The sequence below is a fragment of the Saimiri boliviensis genome, chromosome X (genome assembly GCF_048565385.1).
Source record: "Saimiri boliviensis isolate mSaiBol1 chromosome X, mSaiBol1.pri, whole genome shotgun sequence".
Classification (NCBI taxonomy): domain Eukaryota; kingdom Metazoa; phylum Chordata; class Mammalia; order Primates; family Cebidae; genus Saimiri; species Saimiri boliviensis.
This window is the reverse complement of record NC_133470.1, coordinates 48776578-48802064: the sequence shown is the minus strand read 5'-3', so window position 1 is coordinate 48802064 and position 25487 is coordinate 48776578. Positions and strand designations below refer to the sequence as shown.

At 44.6% G+C, this 25487-nt stretch overlaps 1 protein-coding gene and 1 non-coding gene across 4 annotated transcripts in view; one reads left to right on the top strand and one right to left on the bottom strand.

Moving 5' to 3' along the window:
• Positions 1 to 25487, top strand: part of SMC1A (structural maintenance of chromosomes 1A) — a 65908-nt gene that overhangs the window by 12486 nt on the left and 27935 nt on the right. For all 3 annotated transcript variants that reach the window (XR_012515663.1, XM_039475416.2, XM_003943715.4), the window contains exons 8-19: positions 2061 to 2143; positions 2296 to 2503; positions 6500 to 6685; positions 6784 to 6963; positions 7065 to 7211; positions 7303 to 7440; positions 8633 to 8749; positions 8854 to 8960; positions 13314 to 13455; positions 16789 to 16934; positions 17026 to 17179; positions 18488 to 18598. Coding sequence is in view for 2 of the 3 variants with exons in the window: in XM_039475416.2 (XP_039331350.1) it covers positions 2061 to 2143; positions 2296 to 2503; positions 6500 to 6685; positions 6784 to 6963; positions 7065 to 7211; positions 7303 to 7440; positions 8633 to 8749; positions 8854 to 8960; positions 13314 to 13455; positions 16789 to 16934; positions 17026 to 17179; positions 18488 to 18598 (1719 nt within the window). In the remaining variant the exon portion in view is untranslated. The remainder of the gene's footprint in view (positions 1 to 2060; positions 2144 to 2295; positions 2504 to 6499; positions 6686 to 6783; positions 6964 to 7064; positions 7212 to 7302; positions 7441 to 8632; positions 8750 to 8853; positions 8961 to 13313; positions 13456 to 16788; positions 16935 to 17025; positions 17180 to 18487; positions 18599 to 25487) is intronic.
• LOC120366635 (U4 spliceosomal RNA) lies at positions 9769 to 9908 on the bottom strand. The gene has a single exon (XR_005581225.1). It is a non-coding gene; the product is annotated as a U4 spliceosomal RNA (small nuclear RNA).

Below are 25487 nucleotides of genomic sequence, written 5' to 3'. Positions count from 1 at the left end.
CAGAGCCTCCCAAGTATCCAGGACTATAGGTGCTTGCCACCATGGCTGGCTACTTTTTTTTTTTTTTTGAGACAGAGTCTCACTCTAATGCCCAGGCTGGAGTGCAGTGGTGCAATCTTGGCTCACTGCAACTTCTGCCTCCTGGGTTCAAAAGATTATCCTGCCTCAGCCTCCCGAGTAGCTGAGATTACAGGTGCCAGCCACCAAGCTGGCTAATTTTTGTATTTTTAGTAGAGACAGGGTTTCACCACGTTGATCAGGCTGGTCTCGAACTCCTGACCTCAGCTGATCCACCCTCCTTGGTCTCCCAAAGTGCTGAGATTACAGGCATGAGCCACCGCTCCTGGCCCAGTTCAAGTGATTTTTGATTCTCAGCCACCCAAGGAGCTGGGGTAACAGGTGGGTGCCACCACACCTGGCTAAATTTTTTATATTTTTAGTAGAGACGGAATTTCATTATGTTGACCAGGCTAGTCTTGAATTCCTGACCTCAAGTGATGCCTCAGCCTCCTAATTTTTTTATTTTTGTAGAGACAGGGTTTCGCCTTGTTGCTCAGGCTGGTCTCAAACTCCTGCCTGCCTCGGCTATCTGCCTGCCTCAGCCTCCCAAAGTGTTGGGATTATAGATGTGAGCCACTGCGCCCAGCCACTCACATAACTATTAAATAGCAGAACCAGACCCTGGACAGTGTAGCTCTAAAGCCCACACTCTTACCAAATATACTTCACTTACTGCCTCCCTGATATCAATATTGTAATAACAGTGATAGAAAGTTGTCATAGTGTCCCAGGAGTGTACAGTGTTCTAGGCATTCTGCTAAGCACTTTTAAATATTTGAAGGAATGTTAGTCAGGCATGGTGGATCACTTGAGGCCAGGAGGTTGAGATCAGCTTAAGCAACAGTGAGAACCTGTCTCAAATTTTATTTTTTTTTATGGACTTACTGTCCATTTTTTTTTTTTAACAGACTTACAGTCCATTTTTAATTTAGTTGTTTTATGGACTTCCAGTCCATAATAAAAAAATTTTTTTTTTTTTTTGAGATGGAGTCTTGCTCTGTCTCCCAGGCTGGAGTGCAGTGGCGCAATCTCAGCTCACTGCAACCTCTGTCTCCCGGGTTCAAGCAATTCTCCTGCCCCAGTCTCCTGAGTATCTGGGATTACAGGCGGGCACCACCGCATCTGGCTAATTTTTGTATTTTTAGTTAGAGATGTGGTTTCACTATGTTGGTCAGGCTGGTCTTAAACTCCTGACCTCATGATCTGCCTGCTCTGGCCTCCTGAAGTGCTGGGATTACAGGTGTGAGCCACTGTGCCCAGCCAAAAAATAATAATTTTATTAAAGAATGTGATAGTCATTAATATTAATAGCGACCCTATATTAAGCACTTAATGTATGTTCTATGCAGTGGAGATGGCCCACATTTTGCAGATAAGGAAACGGAGGTACAGACAGGCCTGTGAAGCTTTATTTTGATTTGAGCCTCCATGGTTGGTGAGGAAGTTGCCTGGGCTGGGTGGAACACCTGTGAGAGGTTCTGGAGATCTGGGAGGCCCCCATCATCAGTTAGTAGATCAAAACATCTATGCCTTTTTTTTTTTTTTTTTTTTTTTTTTTGATCATGGAGTCTTGCTCTGTTGCCCAGGCTGGAGTTCAGTGGCTTTATCTCAGCTGACTACAACCTCTGCCTCCTGGGTTCAAGCGATTCTCCTGCCTCAACCTCCTGAGGAGCTGGGACTGTAGGCGTGTGCCACCATGCCTGGCTAATTTTTGTATTTTTTTAGTAGAGACAGAGTTTTACCATATTGGTCAGGCTGGTCTTGAACTCCTGATCTCCTGATCTGCCCACCTCAGCCTCGCAAAGTGCTGGGATTACAGAAGTGAGCCACTGGTCCCGGCCCCTATGTCTACTTTTTAGTAGGTCTCCTATATTAGTGACAGATTGTCCTGGACTGTTGGGCTGTTGGATGAGTGGTCACATAAGGGGTGTTACTCAGGGTCCCCATGGTCTTGGCGTAAACACTTGCAGCCCTGATGATAGGATATGTTTGTTTCCTAGGCCAAGATCAAGCAAAAGCTGCGGGAAATTGAAGAAAATCAGAAGCGGATTGAGAAATTGGAGGAATACATCACCACTAGCAAGTATGTAGCTCTGCAACTGTCCCCCTTACCTCTAGGCCTGTTCTTGTGACCCTGCCTTTCCTGCCCCTCTTCACACAGGACCTCCAGAGCTCTCTGAGCCAGGAGTGTTTTCTCACCAGCAGGAGTAATTCCTATGTGCCCTCACTTTGTAGGCAGTCCCTAGAAGAGCAGAAGAAGCTAGAGGGGGAGCTGACAGAGGAGGTGGAGATGGCCAAGCGGCGTATTGATGAAATCAATAAGGAGCTGAACCAGGTGATGGAGCAGCTAGGGGATGCTCGAATCGACCGCCAGGAGAGCAGCCGCCAGCAGCGAAAGGCAGAGATAATGGAGAGCATCAAGCGCCTTTACCCTGGCTCTGTGGTAAGAATGGAGAGAGAACTCATTTCCTGAGCACTTAGACTCACTGTCACATGATTTTCCCAGCAGCCCTCTGAGGACAGGGTTGCCAATCCCATTTTTATTGTTGTGGGAATTGAGGCTTGGAGAGGTTTTAAAAAGCAGCACTTCTAAGTGGAAGAACTGCAGTTAAGACCCAACATGTTCTCCTAAGCTCATGTTCATTTTTTTTTTAGATTTTTCAAATGAGTGCCTGTCATACTAGGCGCTCATGTTCTTCTCATCATACCAATTGCATCTTTCTGAAGGGTTTGTCTTGCTGTGTCCATGCCTCTGGGAGGGGAATTGGAAAACCAGGGAAGATTTTGGAAGCAGATGGGGCCACAAGGCTGGAATTACTCTCCCAGGAAGTAGCTCTGCACAGTCTTCTATATGGGCTCCCCTGGCATGTACTAACCACCCCAGTAGCTTTTAGGGACACCCTGAGCTTTATCAGATCTCTTGATCTTTTGGCCTCTTTTTTTTTTTTTTTGAGACGGAGTTTCGCTCTTGTTACCCAGGCTGGAGTGCAATGGCGCGATCTCGGCTCACCGCAACCTCCGCCTCCTGGGTTCAGGCAATTCTCCTGCCTCAGCCTCCTGAGTAGCTGGGATTACAGGCACGCGCCACCATGTCCAGCTAATTTTTTTGTATTTTTTTTAGTAGAGACGGGGTTTCACCAAGTTGACCAGGATGGTCTCGATCTCTTGATCTTGTGATCCACCCGCCTCGGCCTCCCAAAGTGCTGGGATTACAGGCTTGAGCCACCGCGCCCGGCCCTTTTGGCCTCTTTAACCAAATCCTGAGTTCCCAGGTTCCCTGAATATTATGCCATACTTGGGTTCAATTTAGTTGGGTTCCACAAAACTCTTCTAGGGACTGCTGGGGAGATAAGTATGAATTAGAGTCAGTCTCTGCCCTCTTAGCTGATAGTTCTTAGGGAACCAGGCTTGGCTTTGGAGGCTGCAGGAAAGGAACTGGTAAAAGATATTTATTTTGAGATGGAGGCTCGCTCTGTTGCCCAGACTGGAGTGCAGTGGCTCAATCTTGGCTCACTGCACACTCCACCTCCCGGAATCAAGTGATTCTCCTGCCTCAGCTTCCCAAGTAGCTGGGATTACAGGCACCCACCACCATGCCCAGATCATTTTTTTTTTGTATTTTTAGTAGAGATGAGGTTTCTCCATGTTGGCCAGGCTGGTTTTGAACTCCTGACCTCAAGTGATCCGCCTGCCTTGACCTCCCAAAGTGCTAGGATTACAGGTATGAGTCACCACACCCGGCCGGATTTACTTTGCTAAGGGCCTAAGAGAATTTGAAATAATAAATATAAGATATTTGGCATAGTGCCTGGGTGGCAGCAGTCTGTAAAATGGTAAATGTGAGGTTTAGAAAGATGATTTTGGATTCAGACACGACTGCCTGAAGTCATTGCTTGGGAGCCAGAATAGGCTTTTCCTTTATAGCATGGGGGCTGTGTTCTTCTGTGAGACAGGAAAAAACCAAAGTGTTTTTTCTACTCTCACACAACCAGCACAACACTTCACTTCTGACACCAGAAGTGTGGGGGTTTTTCCTCACACACCAGCAATTCTCCAGCAGACACCAGCTGGGTGACCTATAATTCAGTTCAGCTCTGACACTATTTATCTAGAGATAGCATCAGATCCCACAGGTTGGGGGCTCAGTCCAAGACTTCAGATGCCAGTTGCAAGTCTCACGTTGTGACTTGTGGTTCTGACTGACCTGTAAATTATAGTTCCCAAGAGTTCCTGCCTGGGTTCAGTTAATTTACTAGAGCAGCTCACAGAACTCAGGAAAATGTTTTACTTACATTTACCCATTTATTATGAAGGATATTACAAAGGATAAAGAGAACAGCCAGATGGATGCATAAGGCAAGGTATGGGAGAAGAGGTGTGAAGCTTCTTCCATGCCGAATCTGGCAAGCCACCCTCCAGGTACCTTCACACAGGGGCTTCATTATGTATTCATGATTGATGAAATCATCAGCCAACGGTGATCAGTTCAACCTTCAGGCCCCTCTCCCCTCCTGACGGTTGTGGGGGTGGAGCTAAGAGTCCCAAATATAATCATGCCTTGGTCTTTCTGGTAACCAGCCCCTATCTAGAAGCTGTCTATTGGCCTCCAGCCATAATCGTCTCATTAACATGTAAAAGACACTGCTCATTTCTGAGATTCTAAGAGTTTTAGTTGTGTGTCAGGAACTCTGGTGTAGAAGACTAAATTATGTATTTCCTAATACCACAGTCCACTCTGGTCTTCAAACACAGATCCCTTGCATCAGAACAATCATGTAACGTAGAAAGAGGCCGGGAGCAGTGGCTCATGCCTGTAATCCTAGCACTTTGGGAGGCCAAGGTGGGCAGATCACCTGAGGTCAGGAGTTCGAGACCAGCCTGCCAACATGGTCAAACCCCTGTCTCTGCTAAAAATACAAATATTAGCTAGACATGGTGGCGGGCGCTTGTAATCCCAGCTATTCGGGAGTCTGAGGCAGGAGAATCACTTGAACCCAGTAGGCAGAGGTTGCAGTGAGCCGAGATTGTGCCACTGCACTCCAGCTTGGGCGACAGAGTGAGACTCCGTCTCAAAAAAAAAATGCCGGGCGCGGTGGCTCAAGCCTGTAATCCCAGCACTTTGGGAGGCCGAGGCGGGTGGATCACGAGGTCGAGAGATCAAGACCATCCTGGTCAATATGGTGAAACCCCGTCTCTACTAAAAATACAAAAAACTAGCTGGGCGTGGTGGCGCGTGCCTGTAATCCTAGCTACTTAGGAGGCTGAGGCAGGAGAATTGCCTGAGCCCGGGAGGCGGAGGTTGCGGTGAGCCGAGATCGCGCCATTGCACTCCAGCCTGGGCAACAAGAGCGAAACTCCGTCTCAAAAAAAAAAAAAAAAAAGGTAGATACTGGCATGTTAATAGAATCGTATTCAGTCATTAATTAATAATTAGTCCATGATATCATATGAGTATGTCTCCTACGGCAAGGCCATTCAGGTTTGCAGGCTTTTATTCAATCTCATTAGGTTCCAAAACCAGGAGTATTCTCAGCAAACATAGCTTCACACTTTCAGGCATCTGGGATAATTGTGCTAAGAGACAATATCATCTCTTGCTCTGAACCTCTTTTGAGGTGTTAATGTAATATTGTTTCCCTCATTGCATAACTCTCATTTCTTTACCTCCCTTCTCTTACCCAAACTTTTCCACCTTTGGAAGGGACATTAGGATTGGCCACTGTGCTGGTCTAGAGTGCACGTAGCCATCTAGTCTGCAATTGCCTATTCCTCAGTCCATAGAGTCCCATTCAGATAGGGTAGGGTTACATAGGTACAGAACTAGTGGTCTGTTTTGTTGTTGTTGTTGTTGTTGTTGTTTTTCTTGAGACGTAATTTTGTTCTTGTTGCCCAGGCTGGAGTGCCATGGCACAATCTCGGCTCACTGCAACCTCCGCCTCCTGGTTTCATGTGATTCTTCTGCCTCAGCCTCCTGAGTAGCTGGGCTTACAGGGGTGTGCCACCACATCTGGCTAATTTTTTTTGTGTGTGTTTTTAGTTGAGACGGGGTTTCACCATGTTGGCCAGGCTGATCTTGAATTCCTGACCTCAGGTGAGCCGTCTGCCTCAGCCTCCCAAAGTGCTGGGATTAACAGGCGTGAGCTACTGTGCCCAGCCTTTTTTGTTTGTTTGTTTTGAGACAGGGTCTCATTATGTTGTCCAGGCCGGTCTTTAACTTCTGGGCTTAAGCAATCCTCCCACTGCAACTTCCCAAATAGCTAGGATTACAAACACAAACCACCATGCTCGGTATTAGGTTATCTTTACTACTGGGCAATACAATTGCATTTACCTCATGATTTAGATTTTAGTCTATCCCCCTTTCCACACTGGGAATTAGGATTCCTGAGCCAGTTCCCAAAAGCCTCATGCTTCAGTTTTCCCTTCCTACTTTACTCAGTATGGCCGACTCATTGACCTATGCCAGCCCACACAAAAGAAGTATCAGATTGCTGTAACCAAGGTTTTGGGCAAGAACATGGATGCCATTATTGTGGACTCAGAGAAGACAGGCCGGGACTGTATTCAGTATATCAAGGAGCAACGTGGGGAGCCTGAGACCTTCTTGCCTCTTGACTACCTGGAGGTGAGGCTTATTGGGGATTGGGTCAGGCCATTGTTCAAGGGCCCCTCCTCTAGTACTCCATGTTTGTGTTCTGCCACTGACTGAGCTTCTCCCCACAGGTGAAGCCTACAGATGAGAAACTCCGGGAGCTGAAGGGGGCCAAGCTAGTGATTGATGTGATTCGCTATGAGCCACCTCACATCAAAAAGGCCTTGCAGTATGCTTGTGGCAATGCCCTTGTCTGTGACAATGTAGAGGATGCCCGCCGCATTGCCTTTGGAGGCCACCAGCGCCACAAGGTGTGGATTCCCTTGCCCAGGTTGGTGCCAGACAGGCTTAACACTGGAGATGCATTTGTTCAGCTTCTCCCCCTCTTCTCTCTTCCCCCTACTGTGTTTAGACAGTGGCACTGGATGGAACCCTATTCCAGAAGTCAGGGGTGATCTCTGGTGGGGCCAGTGACCTGAAGGCCAAGGCGCGGCGCTGGGATGAGAAAGCAGTTGACAAGTTGAAAGAGAAGAAGGAGCGCTTGACAGAGGAGCTGAAAGTAAGTCACAGGCAGTGCTGTTTTTAGCAGTGGGGGTCCTAAGCCTAGGTCGGCCACCACCTTACCACCTAGCCCTTCTTTTTCACTTCAGGAGCAGATGAAGGCAAAAAGGAAAGAGGCAGAGCTGCGTCAGGTGCAGTCTCAGGCCCATGGACTGCAGATGCGTCTCAAGTACTCCCAGAGTGACCTAGAACAGACCAAGACACGACATCTAGCCCTGAATCTGCAGGTGGGGCCTAGCCTTCAGCCCGGTTCTCCAAAGGCCATCCACACATTCCTGGCCTGTGTTTCTCTGGGGGTGGGGAACTTGTTTCACTTCCCTGTCTCCTCCCAGCCTGCGCCAGGGAGCCAAGTGTAGCATAGAGTCAGACAGTCAGGGGTTTAGAGCTTGGCTCTACCTTGGGTATGACATTAGACAAATAATTTCGCCTCTCAGTGTCAACTTTCACATCTTCATCTGTGAATTGGGAGTTGAGATAATTCTACTCAGCTGAGTGCGGTGGCTCATGCCTATAATCCCAGCACTTTGGGAGGCTGAGACAGGTGGATCACCTGAGGTCAGGAGTTGGAGACCAGCCTGGCCAACATGGTGAAACCTTATCTTTACTAACAGTACAAAAAATTAGCCGGGCATGTTGGCAGGTGCCTGTAATCTCAGCTACTTGGAGGATGAGGCAGGAAAATTGCTGGAACCCAGGAGGTGGAGGTTGCAGTGAGCCAAAATCATACCATTGCATTCCAGCCTGGGTGACAGAGCGAGACTGTGTCTCTAAATAAATAAATAAATAAATAAATAAATAAATAAATGATACCTACTTTATAGGGTCATTATTGAATGAGTTAACATGTAAAGTGCTTAAGACTACTATGTGTTCAGTTTATGTTAGGTGCTATTGTTGGCATAATTTGCTCATTCAAGAAATTTGAATTTTTGAAAGTGAGCCATGGGCATTTCAGTCCCTGCATGTGTTTTGGGGGCGGGGGGCACTGTTCTAGGTATATTAATGTTTTTTTTTTTTTTTTTAATTGAGTACTTCCCCAGACTACCCTAGAGGTGTTATATGCAGTGTGTGTATGTATATATCATTTAATCTCCTTTTTCTAAACTCTAAAAATCTAAACTGAATTCCCAAACAACTCTGGCCCCAGGGATTATAGAGCAAAGTATGGGACCTATACCTAATGATGTTTACTGTGTGCCCAGCCCTGTGGATTGAAGCTGGCTGAACTGGATGCCAGGGAAGAAGCCATGTGATGGCTCCAGTACAATATTATGGAGACTTGACTAGAGCAGTAGTGCTAAGCCAGGTTCTCTCAATTGTGGAGAGCTAGCCCTTCGTGACTGTGGGGCCAATGTGGTCAAGGTAGCTTTTCCTACAAGGAGCCTGGTATGCTTTGTCCTCTCAACCCATTGCCTGTAGGAGAAATCCAAGCTGGAGAGTGAGCTAGCCAACTTTGGGCCTCGCATTAATGATATCAAGAGGATCATTCAGAGCCGAGAAAGGGAAATGAAAGACTTGAAGGAGAAGATGAACCAGGTTGGTAGGGTGTGGGCCATGCTGCCGTGTGTGTCAGGGCAGGACTGGGACTGGAAGCAGAACAGACTGAAAGGTCCGGTGCCCTCCCTGGCTTCTCTTCTCAGGTAGAGGATGAGGTGTTTGAAGAGTTTTGTCGGGAGATTGGTGTACGCAACATCCGGGAGTTTGAGGAAGAGAAGGTGAAACGGCAGAATGAAATCGCCAAAAAGCGGTAGGTGGGAGGATTAGTAGAAGAGATTGGGATGCCCTTGAGCCTCTCGCCTGACATCCTTGGAAAACCAGATGCTGTTATAAGGCAAGAATCGGCTCTTAGAACTATGTGAGTTTATGCAGGTAGGCCTTAAAGAACAGAAATCAGGAGGGCAATGTGGCATAGTATAGTGGTTAAGAGTGCCAGCTCTCCCACTTATATGTATTTTATTAAAATTTATAAGCAAGAAATTATAGATAAGTGGTTATGACCTAGGAAGACAAAGAATCTCTCTTAAGAAAGAGAAGTGATGGTAATATGAATAAAAATACTGTTTATATTCACATGATTTTAAGAAAACTGTAAAAGCAAAGACTTTGTAGTAATGACACAAACGTGAAAAATAGATGTTTTCATAAAATTGGCTGTCAATATAATTATGTTTCTGCCTATGATGTTGAGCAAGTTCTATCAGTCTGATTCTTAGTTTTCTTGTCTGTTAAGTAGAAGATACTGTTACTTACCTTAAAGGATGGCTTTCAGAATTCTGTAAGGTTTTTGGTTCTGGAAAATAGGAGGTGCTCAATAAAAGTTGAGTCTGAATGGCAAAAAAAAAAAAAAAAAAAGAGTGCCAGCTCTAAACTTGATTTCCTGGATTCCTGGATTCCTGGATTCCAACCCCAGCTTCACAACTCATTATCTTTGGCAGTGACTTGACTTCTGTAAGCTGCAGTATCTGCAAAATGGTATAATGATACCTATCTCGTGACATTTTTGGGAGTATCAGGTGAAAGAATCTTTTTTTTTTTTTTTTTTTTTTTTCCCGCAGTCCCCATAGAGACTGCCAAAAATTGCCCAATGCCAACTGTATTTCAGGTCGTCATTGCAGGGTGTTGGGAAGTTTTCTATTAGCAATAATCCCGCCTCCGATAAACCTCATTGACTATGATACTGCCAGCGTGCAAAGCCTTTTTTTCTTTCTTTTTTTTTTTTTTTTTAAGACGGGTCTCACTCTGTTGCCAAGACTGGCGTGCATTGGCAACCTTGACCTTCCCAGGTGCAAGTGATCCTCCCACCTCAGCCTCCTGAGTAGCTGGGGCTACAGATGCTTGCCACCACGCCCAGCTAATTTTTTTTTTTTCGCTTTTTTTTTTTTTGGTGGTTGTTGTTGCAGAGATGGGGTTTTGCCATATTGTCCAGTCTGGTCTTGAACTACTGGGCTCAAGTGATCCTCCTACCTCAGCCTCCCAAAGTGCTAGGATTGCAGGGTGAGCCATAGTTACTGGCCTTTTTTTTTTTTTTTTTTTTTGAGACGGAGTTTCGCTCGTTACCCAGGCTGGAGTGCAATGGCGCGATCTCGGCTCACCGCAACCTCCGCCTCCTGGGCTCAGGCAATTCTCCTGCCTCAGCCTCCTAAGTAGCTGGGATTACAGGCACGCGCCACCACGCCCAGCTAGTTTTTTGTATTTTTAGTAGAGACGGGGTTTCACCGTGTTGACCAGGATGGTCTCGATCTCTCGACCTCGTGATCCACCCGCCTCGGCCTCCCAAAGTGCTGGGATTACAGGCTTGAGCCACCGCGCCCGGCTTTTTTTTTTATTATTATTTTTTTAACCTTTTTAAAAGGTATTTAGCATCTTACGTAGCATCTACTAAGAGCAAGAAATATTAGTTTTTGTTGTCATTATAATGGGCAATGTGAGGTGGAGGGAGGTGGGGGATAAAATTCTTGGTTGAAAGAATAGCCAGAAGAAAATAATCTCTTTTTTCCTCACTTTAGTTGATTCATTCATTCAACAAACCTTTGTTGAGTACCTACCTTGTGCCAGGTTGTCTTGTGCTAGGTATTGGAAGGGGAACAAGGGAGAGGTAAGACAGATGAACACAACACAGTCTCTGCTGAGGGAGGTCACCCCTTGTACCCTGGGCTTCAGTTAGCTAAAGTCCTTTGCCCATATAGTAAATACTCATTGCTGTCCTACTCCAAGGCAGTCTCAAGGACACAGAGTTGAATCAGATGCTGTTTCTTTCCTCAGGAAACTAGAGTACTGGGGAAACATCAATATCAGGATAGTGTGATTGATGGTGTAATTAAGGTAGATACAGAATACTGAAGAAATTTTCAAGGAACTGCAAATCAACAGGAAAAAAAAAAAAATGACAAGAAACCCAATAGAAATGTGGCAAAGTACTTATGATACCTAATCCAATGAAAAAAGTAAGAAAAAAAAAGTGGCAAAGAATATAGATAACCTTTTATGGAAAGAGAAGTTCAAGTGGCTAACAACTGTAGTAATTGAGCTCTAACCTCTTCATCAGAGAAATGCAAATTAGAAAGTCTAACAGTGTTTGGTGGAAATAAGTTTATAGATGTCCTGTGTAGTATGTGAATATATATATTCCCTATGGGTATATATCCCAGAGAGTCTTGTCATAGGGTCCCAAAGAGACACACGTTCAGTGTTATTCATCTTGGCATAACTTGTAGTAGTGGGACATTGGTGGCAATGTAGATGGCCACTATAGGGAAAAGCATTAAGTCAAATGAATATATAAACTGGAATACTGTGTAGGAATTCACAGCAAGAACTAGATTTATGGGCAGCAATCGTTAACTTATCAACCTGGTATTGACTGGAAAAAAGAATAAAATTTATAACACAGTAGGTTTGCGTAAATTTTAGAACTATGACATTTTACAAGGGTATGCATTTTTAAGGAACGCATGTGTGTATGTCACTTTGTGGTGCATGTTCACAGTAGGAAAGGTAATGGGAATGGAAATTGGTTATTGAAGCAAAGGGGACAAGGGAAGGGTCTTGCCCAGGCAGTGATGATAAGTGTGTTATGAACTGTGGGATATGATTAACTTGCCTCTGCATCAGAAGTCTAAAAAGGGAGGAACCCAGCAAAGTGTAATAGAAACTAGGAACCTGTTCAGAACAATCAGGAAAGGTTTTACAAAACAGGGAGTGATGACTGGAGACCTAAAGAGTGAGTAGGATTTAGCCAGCCAGGCAGCGACAGAAAAAGGGAATTCCAGGCAGAGAGAACAGCATGCTTGGAGGTGTGAGAGCATGCCTTGTTCTGGATGCTAAGTAGTGTTGAATGTCTGGAGCATAAAAGCAGGGTCAGGAAGAAGGCGGGAGTGATGAAGAGGTCAGCAGGGACCAGATCACAGAAAGGCCTTTATGAGTCAGACTTAGGAGACTGGACATAAAATTGCATAGCTCAAAATTATAGAGTTAGTTACATTTCATTTGGATTATGGTGGCTAATAGGTTTAAGCTGCTAGCATGACATCTGACAGCATCTGTCATACCATATTGGGAGTTGGAGAGGGCAGTTGGAGGTTAGTCCTTCCTGGCTTGCCAGTGCCTGTGTATACTGGTTGCATACTCTGAGTTTCTGAAGAGATGGAGAGGAGGACAATAACAGGAATCTAGTATTTTCTTCATGTTTTTGTACTATCCAAGTTCTGCCCTTTAAGAGGTTCTGGGACCTTGGGGCAGAGGTTAGGATGTTGTACTTCAAGCCCTTGGGCAAAAGTGAGCTGAGTTCAGTCAGTATACCTGGTGATAATGGTAACTAAAATCGATTGAGTAGTTATCGCGGACCTGGTGTGGTTCTAAGGACTTTATGCATATTAACTCATTTAAAAATCTCCCAATAACCCCAAGGTAAGTACTGCTATTACGTCCATTTTCCCAATGGGGAGACTGAGGCCTGGAGAGTATAACCAACTTGCCTGAATCACACTACTAGTAAGTGGCAGAGTTGAGATACCAGTCTTCTTAATCCACTACATTATATTGCAATGGTGGTATACTAGAAAGAACCCAGATTTTGGTGTTAAATCTGGGTTTCAGTCTCACGTGTGCCATTTACTAGCTGTGTGGCCTTGGGCAAGATCTTCTACCTCTTGGCCTAAGTTTCCTCATTTGTAAAATTAGGATAATAATGCCTACTTGCAGAGCTGTTGATTAGAGGATTAGAGATAATGTATGTAAAGTACACAGAAGCTTAATAAATAGCAATTACCATAGCTGGTGGATTCAGATGGACTCTTTTATGCCTCCTTGTAGGAACGTGGAGGATGCTGGGGTCTCCAGTGTTTAAAGTGGGGATAAATAAGGTTTGGCCAAATCTTCCCTGCCTTGTGCCATGTCCACAGGGCTAGGCTGAGGAACTCAGCTTCAGAGGACCATTTCATGTTCATATGGATGGATGACGCAAGTTCTGACTGAAAATCAGTAACTCTGTGTCCCCGAGCCCTGGGTCTGGTTTCCCTTTCTTTCCGCAGTTGGATTTAATATATTTGTTATCTCTGGCTGATGAGATTATGAGTGATTCTTCCCCTACCTTTATACACAGTTTGGAGTTTGAGAATCAGAAGACTCGCTTGGGCATTCAGTTGGATTTTGAAAAGAACCAACTGAAGGAGGATCAGGATAAAGTACACATGTGGGAGCAGACAGTGAAAAAGGATGAAAATGAGATAGAAAAGCTCAAAAAGGTAAGGAAGGAATTAAAAGACACTAATAACTGGGAGGAAAAAGGGAAGAAATATGACAGAGGGATAATGTCTACAACTTAGAAATTTCTCATTTTAATCAATAAGATAAACACCAAGACCTAAACGGGAAAAATAGACAAGTGTCACAAACAGTTCAAGAAGACATTCAAATAGTCTCTAAACACATACAAATAATTTAGTGTTACTGAAGAAATGCACATTAAAGCAATAGTCAGATACAGTTTGTTTCCTATCACATCACAGAAAATGTGAAAACAAAGGACAATGCTTAATACCAGCCATGGTATAGGAGACCAGTATTCTTATGTAATGTGGCACCATCCTTCAAGAAGCTTCAAAATGCATTTATACCCTATAACTCAGTAATACCTGAGGAGATTATGCAAAATTCTGACAAAGCTTTATGCAAACACTTTGATGTTTATTACAGGCATTTATAGTTCCAAATTGGAAACTACTCAGTGTCCCTTGGAAAGTGGGAATTTAGCAAATCATGCTACAGTTGTAAAATTATTTATGTAATGTAGTGGTCTGCAAACTTTAGTAATACACAGACCCTTTTTTTTTTTTGGTTTTTTTTTTTTTTTTTTTTTTGAGACGGAGTTTCGCTCTTATTACCCAGGCTGGAGTGCAATGGTGCAATCTCGGCTCACCGCAACCTCCGCCTCCTGAGTTCAGGCAATTCTCCTGCCTCAGCCCCCTGAGTAGCTGGGATTACAGGCACACACCACCATGCCCAGCTAATTTTTTGTATTTTTAGTAGAGACGGGGTTTCACCATGTCGACCAGGTTGGTCTCGATCTCTTGATCTCGTGATCCACCCGCCTCGGCCTCCCAAAGTGCTGGGATTACAGGCTTGAGCCACCGTGCCCGGCCTCACAGACCCTTTTTAAAGGAAAAATATTCCCTAAGATTGCCAGTGTTGCCTTAAATCTGTGGTTTACTTAAGTATATGCAAATATATATACTTAGAACACTTAACCAAATGCTAAGACAAACTTTAAATACTAATAACATGAGTAAAATTTAGATTAACCATGTAAATTCAGTGTGACAAATAATGATGTTTTGCTGAAACCTAGTCACTTTACAGTGTGACTATGCTACTGACTGTTATAGCTCAGTTCTTTTGAGTTTAACATGCCTGTGCCACCACGTATTGTGTGATGACTCAATTTTCTCACACCCTTTCTCTTTAAACTACTATGAAGCCTTTGTGCCTTACAGCATTCCCTCCTGAGGTGATCTTCTCTTGGTTTGAATTTATTGTTTCACTTGTGTCTGCTTATGTTTGTTGCTTGTTTGTTTGTTTTCTTCATTAGCCCCTGATGATTAAAATAGTCCTCTTTGGTGTCTGAAATCTTTTCTTTTTTGAGATGCAGTTTCGTTCTTGTTGCTCAGGCTGGAATGCAATGGCACAATCTCGGCTCACTGCAACCTCTGCCTTCTGGGTTCAAGTGATTCTTCTGTCTCTGCCTCCTGAGTAGCTGGGATTACAGGCGCCCATCACCACGCCTGGCTAATTGTTTGTATTTTTAGTAAAGATGGGGTTTCATGATGTTCGCCAGGCTGGCCTGGAACTCCTGGCCTCAAGTGATCTGCCCGCCTCGGCCTCCCAAAGTGCTGGGCTTATAAGCGTGAGCCACCGCATCTGGCCTGGTGTCTGAAATCTTAAATGCAGTTGTAGTTTGGACAGTAAAATCCTGAGGCAAGACAAGTTAGATATCTAGATGGTTTGGGATATTTTATATATTTATATATATATATATATATATATATAATTTTTTTACTTTTTACTTTTGAAATAGTTTTCAACTTTGCAAAAAATTATAAGAAATAGTACAAAGAACACCTATCTACCCATCACCAAGATTCATCGATTTGCATTATCTTTTGCATTCTTTCTCTCTCTCTCTCTCTCTCTCTCTATATATATATATATATATATGCTTATTTTTTATGAGACATTTGGGAGTAAGTTGCAGGTATGTCCCCTTTATGTGATTTTTTTCTTTCTTTCTTTTTTTTTTTTTTTTTTTTTTGAGACAGGGTCTTGCTCTGTCACCTAGTCTGGAGTGCAGTGGCACCGTCTCAGCTCACTGCAGCCTCTGCCTCCTGTGCTCAGGTGATGCTCCCACCTCAGCCTCCAAGTAGCTGGGACCACAGGCATGTGCCACCACACCCAGCTAATTTTTGTATTTTTTGTAGAGACAGGGTTTTGCCATGTAGCCCAGGCTGGTCTCGAACTCCTAGACTCAAGCAATCTGCTCACCTTGGCTTCCCAAAGGGCTGGAATCACAAGTGTGAGACACCCCACTGGGCCCCCTTCACATGACTTAAGATCAAAATGAAAACAAAAATTTTCCTTTTTAAAAATCAGAACATTATACGTAAGGCTACGATCCCCTTTGGCTGACTATTCTCCATCCTAGTCCCCTTCCTCTTGCCAGAGGTGATTCTTCCAGACCCTTTAAGGATTTACTTAAATACTTGTACATTTACGTATGTGTATTCATAGAAAATACACAGTATTGTTTGTGTGGGTTTTTAAAAAAAATAACACATACTGCAATACTGCACGTGACAAAGCTTTGATGTAGAAAAAATGCTCAAATATTAAGTCAGAATACAGAGTTTTGTTTTTTTTTTTTTGAGACAGAGTTTCACTCTTGTTACCCAGGCTGGAGTGCAATGGCGCGATCTTGGCTCACTGCAACCTCCGCCTCCTGGGTTCACGCAATTCTCCTGCCTCAGCCTCCTGAGCAGCTGGGATTACAGGCACGCGCCACCATGCCCAGCTAATTTTTTTGTGTTTTTAGTAGAGACGGGGTTTCACCATGTTGACCAGGATGGTCTTGATCTCTTGACTCGTGATCCACCCGCCTCGGCCTCCCAAAGTGCTGGGATTACAGGCTTGAGCCACCGCGCGCGGCCTAGAATACAGAGTTTTAATTAAAATCTAGTCTCAACTATGTAAAGCTGTCTGTAAATAATGCTGAGAGGAAATGTGCTAGAATGTTAATTGATTATCTAGCTGATGAGATTATGAGTGATTCCCCCCTAAATACTTTCTCTATACTTTTAACTTTTCTATATACACTAGGTAACTTGTAAAATTGGCATGTGTGAGAGAGGGCAACCAAATTTTAAAAAGATAAGAGGAGGCTGAGGGGTGATGGGGGTGTGAAAGCAGAGCTCATTGATGAGTGACTCCAATAAACTGCCTAGTAGGAAGGGTGGGAGCAGGAGAAGATCCCAGGGTAGGATTGGGAAAGTCTTCACCTATTGTCCTGTTCCCACTGCTGGGACCAGGAGGAACAGAGACACATGAAGATTATAGATGAGACCATGGCTCAGCTACAAGACCTGAAGAATCAGCATCTGGCCAAGAAGTCAGAAGTAAATGACAAGAATCACGAGATGGAGGAGATTCGTAAGAAACTTGGGGGCGCCAACAAGTGAGTGGGTTCAGGCCTGGGCTGGGAGGATGTAGATAGAGCAGGCAGCCTGCTAGATATGGGTCTCACCTAGCCCCTGGACCTTTTTTAGGGAAATGACCCATTTACAGAAGGAGGTGACAGCCATTGAGACCAAGCTTGAACAGAAGCGCAGTGACCGTCACAACTTGCTACAGGCCTGTAAGATGCAGGACATTAAGTTGCCACTGTCAAAAGGCACCATGGATGATATTAGTCAGGAAGAGGTGAGTATTGTGGCTGGTGGTGGCAGTGGGCTATGAACATCATTAACCAGGGATGGGCAGTGAAAGTGACCAGGAAGAGCAGTGAGAGACAGAAGGATGGTGGGCAAATGGTGAAAGGACATGACAAGGGATGCGGGAGAGATGAGGCAAGATGCAGTGGTGAAGGCAGGTGAGGCAAAAGGTAATAATAGCTTTGGTGTGAGAGAGAAGTTGAATTGGGAGTAGAGCTGCAAGCCAGTGAGTGGGTGGTGAGAGAGTTGATCCAGGAAAGAATGAAGTAATTCATTAACCTTAGGGACTTGAGCTATATTAGCTCTAGCAGGTGATGGAAATTGATAGAACTGGGAATTGAGTGACATTAGCCAAGAGCAAAGGAAGACAGGAAGCTGGGGGACCTGAGGATGATAGCTGCAGTAAGGGAGGTTGGCCAGGAGAGGTTTGGGTGAGGGACATCAGCAATGGAGAGGTGAGGAAGTTTAGTTATAGGAAAGACAGAGATACAAGCCAAAGAGGAGTAGTGGAAGTAAAGATTGGTAGCAAGGGGGAGGGAAATGTTAACCAAGGTTTGCCTATATTGATATCTCATCTTAGACCTGGTCATATAGCTCAGTCCCATGTGTCTTTCTCTTTACTTTCCAAATGGCATTTTGGTTTAATTCAGTAAAATATTTTCAATACCAGAAATGTTCTGGGCATCATGGTAACATGTGATATAATTACTCCTAATCCTAACCATAGACCTGCCAGACAGGCATTATCCCCATGTTACAGGTGAAGAAACTCAGGATCTGAGAATGTGACTTGCCCAGGACCACAATATTGTAAGCAGTAGACTTCAATTTTTTTTTTTTTTTGATGCAGAGTCTTTCTTTGTCACCCAGGCTGGAGTGCAGTGGTGTGATCTTGGCTCACTGCAGCCTCCAGCTCCCAGGTTCAAGTGATTCTCATGCCTCAGTCTCCCAAGTAGCTGGGATTACAGGCATACACCACCACATCTGGATAATTTTTGTATTTTTAGTAGGGACAGGGTTTCACCACATGGGCCAGGCTGGTCTCAAACTCCTGACCTCAAGTGATTCACTTGCCTTGGCCTCCCAAAGTGTTGGGATTATAGGCATGAGCCACTGTATCTGGCCATAGAGCTCAATTTTGAACTTGAGTCATTCTGCCTGCAAAGCCTCTGTTCCTTCTGCCATAGTGCTTTCTAGCAAAGTGCTTTCTCAAAGATTGAAGGGTGCAAAGGAGCTCCCTGTAGAGGGGCACTCTCATGGCCAGTCTGCTCTGCTTGACTCTCCCTTGCCATTGCAGGGTAGCTCTCAGGGGGAGGACTCAGTGAGTGGTTCCCAGAGAATTTCCAGTATCTATGCACGAGAAGCCCTCATTGAGATTGACTACGGTGATCTGTGTGAGGATCTGAAGGTGAGGATCAACCACAGGGGTGGGCTGGGGGTTGGGGTGGGAGTGGGACCATCTTCCTAGCTGTCCAGAGAGGGGGTCCGCCCATCTGGGGGCTCTGTGGAGACCATGGCTGGAAAGGGGAAAACTGGCAAGGAAGGGGGGATTGGGTTGTGAAGTAGGGTCTCCCCCTCATATGTATACACAGGCATACACATATTTCCCACCCGACACCCCAAGTTGCCCCTGCCCTTGCCTGCTATCAGTCTTCCCCTTCTAGGTGTGTATATGACTAAGTTAAGCCTAGATATACACAGAGAAGAGACTTCTCTACAGTGAACAGATTGGCCTCAGGTGTTCCTCAGGGCTCTTTCCTCCTCTCTTGGCATTCTCTCATCCTGGGTATCGCTTCACTTCCATGGCTTCCACTGCCATCTCTGTGCTAGGTCCCACAGGTACCTCAAACCCTAGCCTTCCCAAATTTACCCATCTCCTCAGTGCCACTCACATGCTCAGCCAGAAATCTGAGCCTCATCCTTGACTTCTCCCTCTTTCGCTTTACATAGTCAATTAATTACCAAGCCCTATGGATTCTACCTCCGAAATAAATATATATATTTTTTGAGATGGAGTTTTACTCTTGTTGCCCGGGCTGGAGTGCAATGGTGTGATCTCAGCTCACTGCTGCAACCTCTGCCTCCCGGGTTCAGGTGATTCTCAAGTAACTGAGATTACAGGTGCCTGCCACCACACCCAGCTAATTTTTAGTAGAGACAGGATTTGGGTTTTTTTTTTGTTTTGTTTTGTTTTGTTTTTGTTTTTGTTTTTAGACTGAGTTTCACTCTTGTTGCCCAGGCTGGAGTGCAGTTGCATGATCTCAGCTCACTGCAACCTCTACCTCCCGGGTTAAAGCAATTCTCCTGCCTCAGCCTTCCAAGTAGCTGGGATTACAGGGGTGTGCCACCACACCTGGCCGGGGTTCTGTATTTTTAGTAGAGATGGGGTTTCACCATGTTGGTCAGATTGGTCTTGAACTGCTGACCTCAGGTGATCCGCCCACCTCTGCTCCCCAAAGTGCTGGGATTACAGGTGGGAGCCACTGTACCTGGTGCTAAATATCTATTGAATTGTTTTTTGTTTCCACTGTCTCTAGTGCAGGCCACTTTCATCTCACATAGCCAACTGCAGGAGCCTACTAAATAGTTTATGATGCATTTCAATCGTCATTATATTCAGGAGGATTTGATTTTCTGAACTTAGGAAAATTTGAAGCATATGGAAGTAAAGAGAATGATAACAATGAACCTCAGGCACTCAGCTTCGGCAGTTACAAACAGTCTTGTTTTTTATACCCCGCCTCATTGGACTATTTTAAAGAAAACTCTAGATATTACTCCGTCCATAATTACCTCAGCATGAATCTCTAGAATATGAGAACTCTTAAGAAAAACATAACCATAATACTATGCCTGAAAATATTTAACAGTAATTCCACAATATTATCTAATCAGTAAATGTTTAGATTTCCATGAAAGTCCCGTAACATTTTAAAAATATTTTTTGCACCTTTATGTGTTTAGATCAATACTTCAGTAAGGTCCATATGTTAAATTGGTCTCTGCTAGTCTATAATATTTTGCTCTTCATTTTTTTTTTTCCTTCTTATTTATGGAAGAAACTGGGTCATTGGTACTGTAGAATTGTCTGCATTCTGGATTTGGCTGATTATGTCTCCATAATGTTACTGAACATGTTTTTCAATTCCTTGCATTTCCTATAAACGGGTAAGTAAATCTAGGGTTTGATTGGATTCAAGTTCTTTTTTGGAGCAAGAGTATATCATAGGTGGTGTTGTGTACTTGTGAACTTCCTTCTGCATCACATCAGTAGACACCAGATGTCAGTCCTCACTTTCTTTGTAATATTAAAATTGACCAGTGTTCAACATTACTTGTGAAGTATTCTTGCCAAAAAACAAATTTGGATCTGATCAAGCTTCCATATTCATCAACTGTCAGAAACACTGGTGCCAAAGGAATGTTAAAAAAATCACAGGAGGGCCAGTCATGGTGGCTCACACCTGTAATCCCAGCACTTTGGGAGGCCGAGGCGGGTGGATCACCTGAGGTCAAGAGTTCGAGACTAGCCTGGCCAACATGGTGAAACCTCGTCTCTATTAAAAATACAAAATTAGCCGGGGTATGGTGGTACACACCTGTAATCCCAGCTACTCAGAAGTCTGAGGCAAGAGAATTGCTTGAACCTAGGAGGTGGAGGTTGCAGTGAGCTGAAATCATGCCGTTATACTCTAGCCTTGGTGATGAATGAAACTCTGTCTCAAAAAAAAAAAAAAAAAAGCACAGGGATACAGTTATCCAAATCCAGACTGGGAAATTCTAAAGAATAGAAGATCTGATGTCTTTTATAAATAAATGGGGAGAAAAAAATGGAGAGGGGGAACTGTGGGAGACTAAAGGAGAAAGATCAACCAAATGAAATGTGTGGACCTCACCTGAACATACTGTGTAGAAAAGAGGGAGGTGGACCTTATAGAGTAAATGAAACTTAAGAGACATATCAGTTCACTGTAATGTGTGCACCTTATTTAGAACCTACTTTGAAAAACCTGTAAAAAAAAAAATGTATAAAACAGGAATTTGAACACCGACCAGGTATTTTATGATGTCAGGGAATTGTTAATTTTTTTTTTTTTTTTTGAAACGGAGTTTCACTCTTGTTACCCAGGCTGGAGTGCAATGGCGCGATCTTGGCTCACTGCAACCTCCACCTCCTGGGTTCAGGCAATTCTCCTGCCTCAGCCTCCTGAGTAGCTGGGATTACAGGCACGCACCACCACGCCCAGCTAATTTTTTGTATTTTCAGTAGAGACGGGGTTTCACCATGTTGACCGGGATGGTCTCGATCTCTTGACCTCATGATCCACCCGCCTCGGCTTCCCGAAGTGCTGGGATTACAGGCTTGAGCCACCCCGCCCGGCCGAAATTGTTAATTTTTGTTTTTGTTTTTGTTTTTGTTTTTTTTTGAGACGGAGTTTCGCTCCTGTTACCCAGGCTGGAGTGCAATGGCGCGATCTCGGCTCACCGCAACCTCCGCCCCCTGGGTTCAGGCAATTCTCCTGCCTCAGCCTCCTGAGTAGCTGGGATTACAGGCACGCACCACCACGCCCAGCTAATTTTTTGTATTTTCAGTAGAGACGGGGTTTCACCATGTTGACCGGGATGGTCTCGATCTCTTGACCTCATGATCCACCCGCCTCGGCTTCCCGAAGTGCTGGGATTACAGGCTTGAGCCACCCCGCCCGGCCGAAATTGTTAATTTTTGTTTTTGTTTTTGTTTTTGTTTTTTTTTGAGACGGAGTTTCGCTCCTGTTACCCAGGCTGGAGTGCAATGGCGCGATCTCGGCTCACCGCAACCTCCGCCCCCTGGGTTCAGGCAATTCTCCTGCCTCAGCCTCCTGAGTAGCTGGGATTACAGGCACGTGCCACCATGCCCAGCTAATTTTTTGTATTTTTAGTAGAGACGGGGTTTCACTATGTTGACCAGGATGGTCTCGATCTCTTGACCTTGTGATCCACCCGCCTCGGCCTCCCAAAGTGCTGGGATTACAGGCTTGAGCCACCGCGCCCGGCCGAAATTGTTAATATTTTTAAGTGTAATAGTGGCATTACTATTTTCCTTAAGTCTTTATCTTTTATAGGAGTGGTTCTCATTGAGAGAGTAGATACTTTGTTCCCCCAGGAGACATATGACGATGTCTGGAGATACTCTTGTCACGCCTGCTTGTCATAACTGGGTTAGGGGGGTTTCTACTAGTGCAGGCGTCCCCAAACTACGGCCCGCAGGCTGCAGGCAGGCCCCCTGAGGCCATTTATCTGGCCCCCCCGCCGTACTTCAGGAAAGGGCACCTCTTTCATTGGTGGTCAGTGAGAGGAGCACAGTATGTGGCGGCCCTCCAACGGTCTGAGTGACAGTGAACTGGCCCCCTGTGTAAAAAGTTTGGGGACGCCTGATCTAGTGCGTAGACACCAGAAATGCTGCTAAACTTCTTACAGTTCACGGAACAACACCTAGAGCAACAGATTACCTGACCCAAAATGTCAATAGTTCTGAGGTTTGGAAACCGTGTTTGAGAGATACACACTTAAGTATTTATGGATGAAATGATGTGTTTAGGGTTTGCTTTAAAATAAGTGATCATGCCTGTAATCCTAGCACTTTGGGAGGCTGAGGCAGAAGGATTGTTTGAGCCCAGGAGTTCAAGACCAGCCTGGACAACATAATGAGACCCTGTCTTTATCCCTTTTTTTTGAGACAGAGTCTCTCTCTCTCATCAGACTGGAATACAATGGTGAGATCTTGACTCACTGCAACTTCCATCTCCTGGGTTCAAGCGATTCTCCTGCCTTAGCATCCTGAGTAGTTGTGTGCATCACCACGCCCAGCTAAGTTTTGCATTTTTAGTGGAGACAGGGTTTCACCAAGTTGGCCAGGATGGTCTCTATCTCCTGACCTCATGATCCACCTGCCTCAGCCTCCCAAAGTGCTGGGATTACAGGTGTGAGCCACCACACCGCCCTCCGCCCCCCACCCACCACCCCCCGTCTCTATCTTTAAGAAAAATAAAATAAAGTAATCGAGTATTGAAAGGAGTTGGGGGATATCATTGGCAGAGTGTTCAGCATGAGTTGATAATTATTGAAGCTGAATAATAGGTACATGGAGTTTCATTATGTTTTTCCCCTGAGTTTTTGTGTATGTTTAATGATTTACATAACATACGGTTAAAAACAACCATGATCAGTAAGTTCAGCTTAGTATTAGCTCCAATCATTTTTATAAAGTTCCCTGTTAGCCTTTCACAAATTGGTTTTAGCAACTGTTGATGATCATTGCCTACGTTAGTTAAGGGTTGTAAAATGGTAATTTTCTAATTCTTTCATTCCTCTTCCATTTATTAGTTGGAATTCTAAAGAGTACTTTTCTACATCAACTGTTTAGTTCCCTTGAAATAGTACAGGAAAGGTAGGATAAATAGTCCTTTTCCTTTGTTTACCAGCTTTCAGAATTATGACTTGGTTGCCCTTGTAACCTTCAAAGGTGACCAGTGAGATTTTAAATTTGTTTTCTTTTTTGTTTTGTTTTCTTTTTTTAATTTGTTTTTATTTAAATGTTGGCCAGGAATGGGTGCGGTGGCTCACACCTATGATGCCAGCTCTTTGATAGACCGAGGCGAGTGGACTGCTTGAGGCCAGGAGTTCGAGACCAGCCTGGCCAACATTGTGAAATCCCGTATCTACTAAAAACACAAAAATTAGCCACCAATCCCAGCCTCTTGGGAGACTGAGGCATGAAAATTGCTTGAACCCAGGAGGCCAAGGTTGCAGTGAGCCAAGATCATACCAGTGCACTCCAGCCTGGGTGACAGAGCAAGACTCTGTCTCCATAAATAAAATGAATGAATGAATAAATGAATGAATGTTGGCCGGGTGTGGGGACTCATACCTGTAATCCCAGCACTTTGGGAGCCTAAGGCAGGAGGATTGCTTGAGCCTAAGAGCTAATTTTTTAAAATTAGCCAGGTGTGATGGCATATATCTGTAGTCCCTGCTACTCAGGAAGCTAAGGTAAGAAGATCACTTGATCCTGGGAGGTTGAAGCTACAGTGAACCTACATCACACCATTGTGCTGTAGCCTGGGTGACAGGGAGATCCTGTCTCAAAAAAGAAACTTAAATGTTTAGATGTCTTCTATGTTTCAATCTGTTAGAGTCATTTTTCTTCCTTCTGCTCTTTTTGCCCAGGCTGGAGTGTAGTGGCGCGATCTTGGCTCACCAAAACCTCTGCCTCCCGGGTTCAAGTGATTCTCCTGTCTCAGCCTCCCGAGTAGCTGGGATTACAGGCATGTGCCACCATGCCCGGCTAATTTTGTTTTTTTAGCAGAGATGGGGTTTCTCCATGTTGGTCAGGCTGGTTTCAAACTCCCAACCTCAGGTGGTCCACCTGCCTCGGCCTCCCAAAGTGCTGGGATTACAGGTTTCAGCCACTGCGCCCAGCCTTTTTTTTTTTTTAATTTAGAGATAGGGTCTCACTATGTTGCCTAGGCTGGTCTTGAACTTCTGGTCTCAAGTGATCCTCCTGTTTCAGCCTCCTGAAGTGTTGGGATTACAGGCATTAGCCTCTGTTCCTGGCCCATTTTTCTTTTGTTTGAGATGGAGTCTCACTCTGTCACCTAGGCTGGAGTGCAGTGGCATGATCTCGGCTGACTGCAACCTCTGCCTCCTGGGTTCAAATGATTCTCCTATCTTAGCCTCCTGGGATTACAGACATGCTGGGATTATAGATATGCGTCACCATGCCCAGCTAAGTTTTGTATTTTTAGTAGAGACGTTATTTTGCCATGTTGGCTAGGCTGGTCTCAAACTCCTGACTTCAGGTAATTAGCCTGTCTTGGCCTCCTAAAGTGCTAGGATTGCAGGCATGAGCCACCGCACCTGGCCCCATTTTTCTTCTTGATGCTCATATTGTTCATCCTTGGCCAGTGGGAAGCACTTCAAGTTTACGTTTTTGTTGTTGTTATTTTTAGATTTTTATTATGGAAAATTTTATATGCAAAAGTAAAATAGTACAGTGCTCCCTCTTATAGCCATTGCCAGTTTTAACAACAGTCAGCTCCTGGCCAAACTTGTTTAATGTGCACCCCCACAAACTTTTTTTTTTTTTTTTTTGAGATGGTGTCTCACACTGTTGGCCAGGCTGGTGTGCGGTGGTGCAATCTTGGCTCACTGCAACCTCTGTCTCCTGGGTTCAGGCCATTCTCCTGCCTCAGCCTACTGAGTAGCTGAGATTACATGCACCCACCACCACGCCCAACTAATTTTTCTGTATTTTTAGT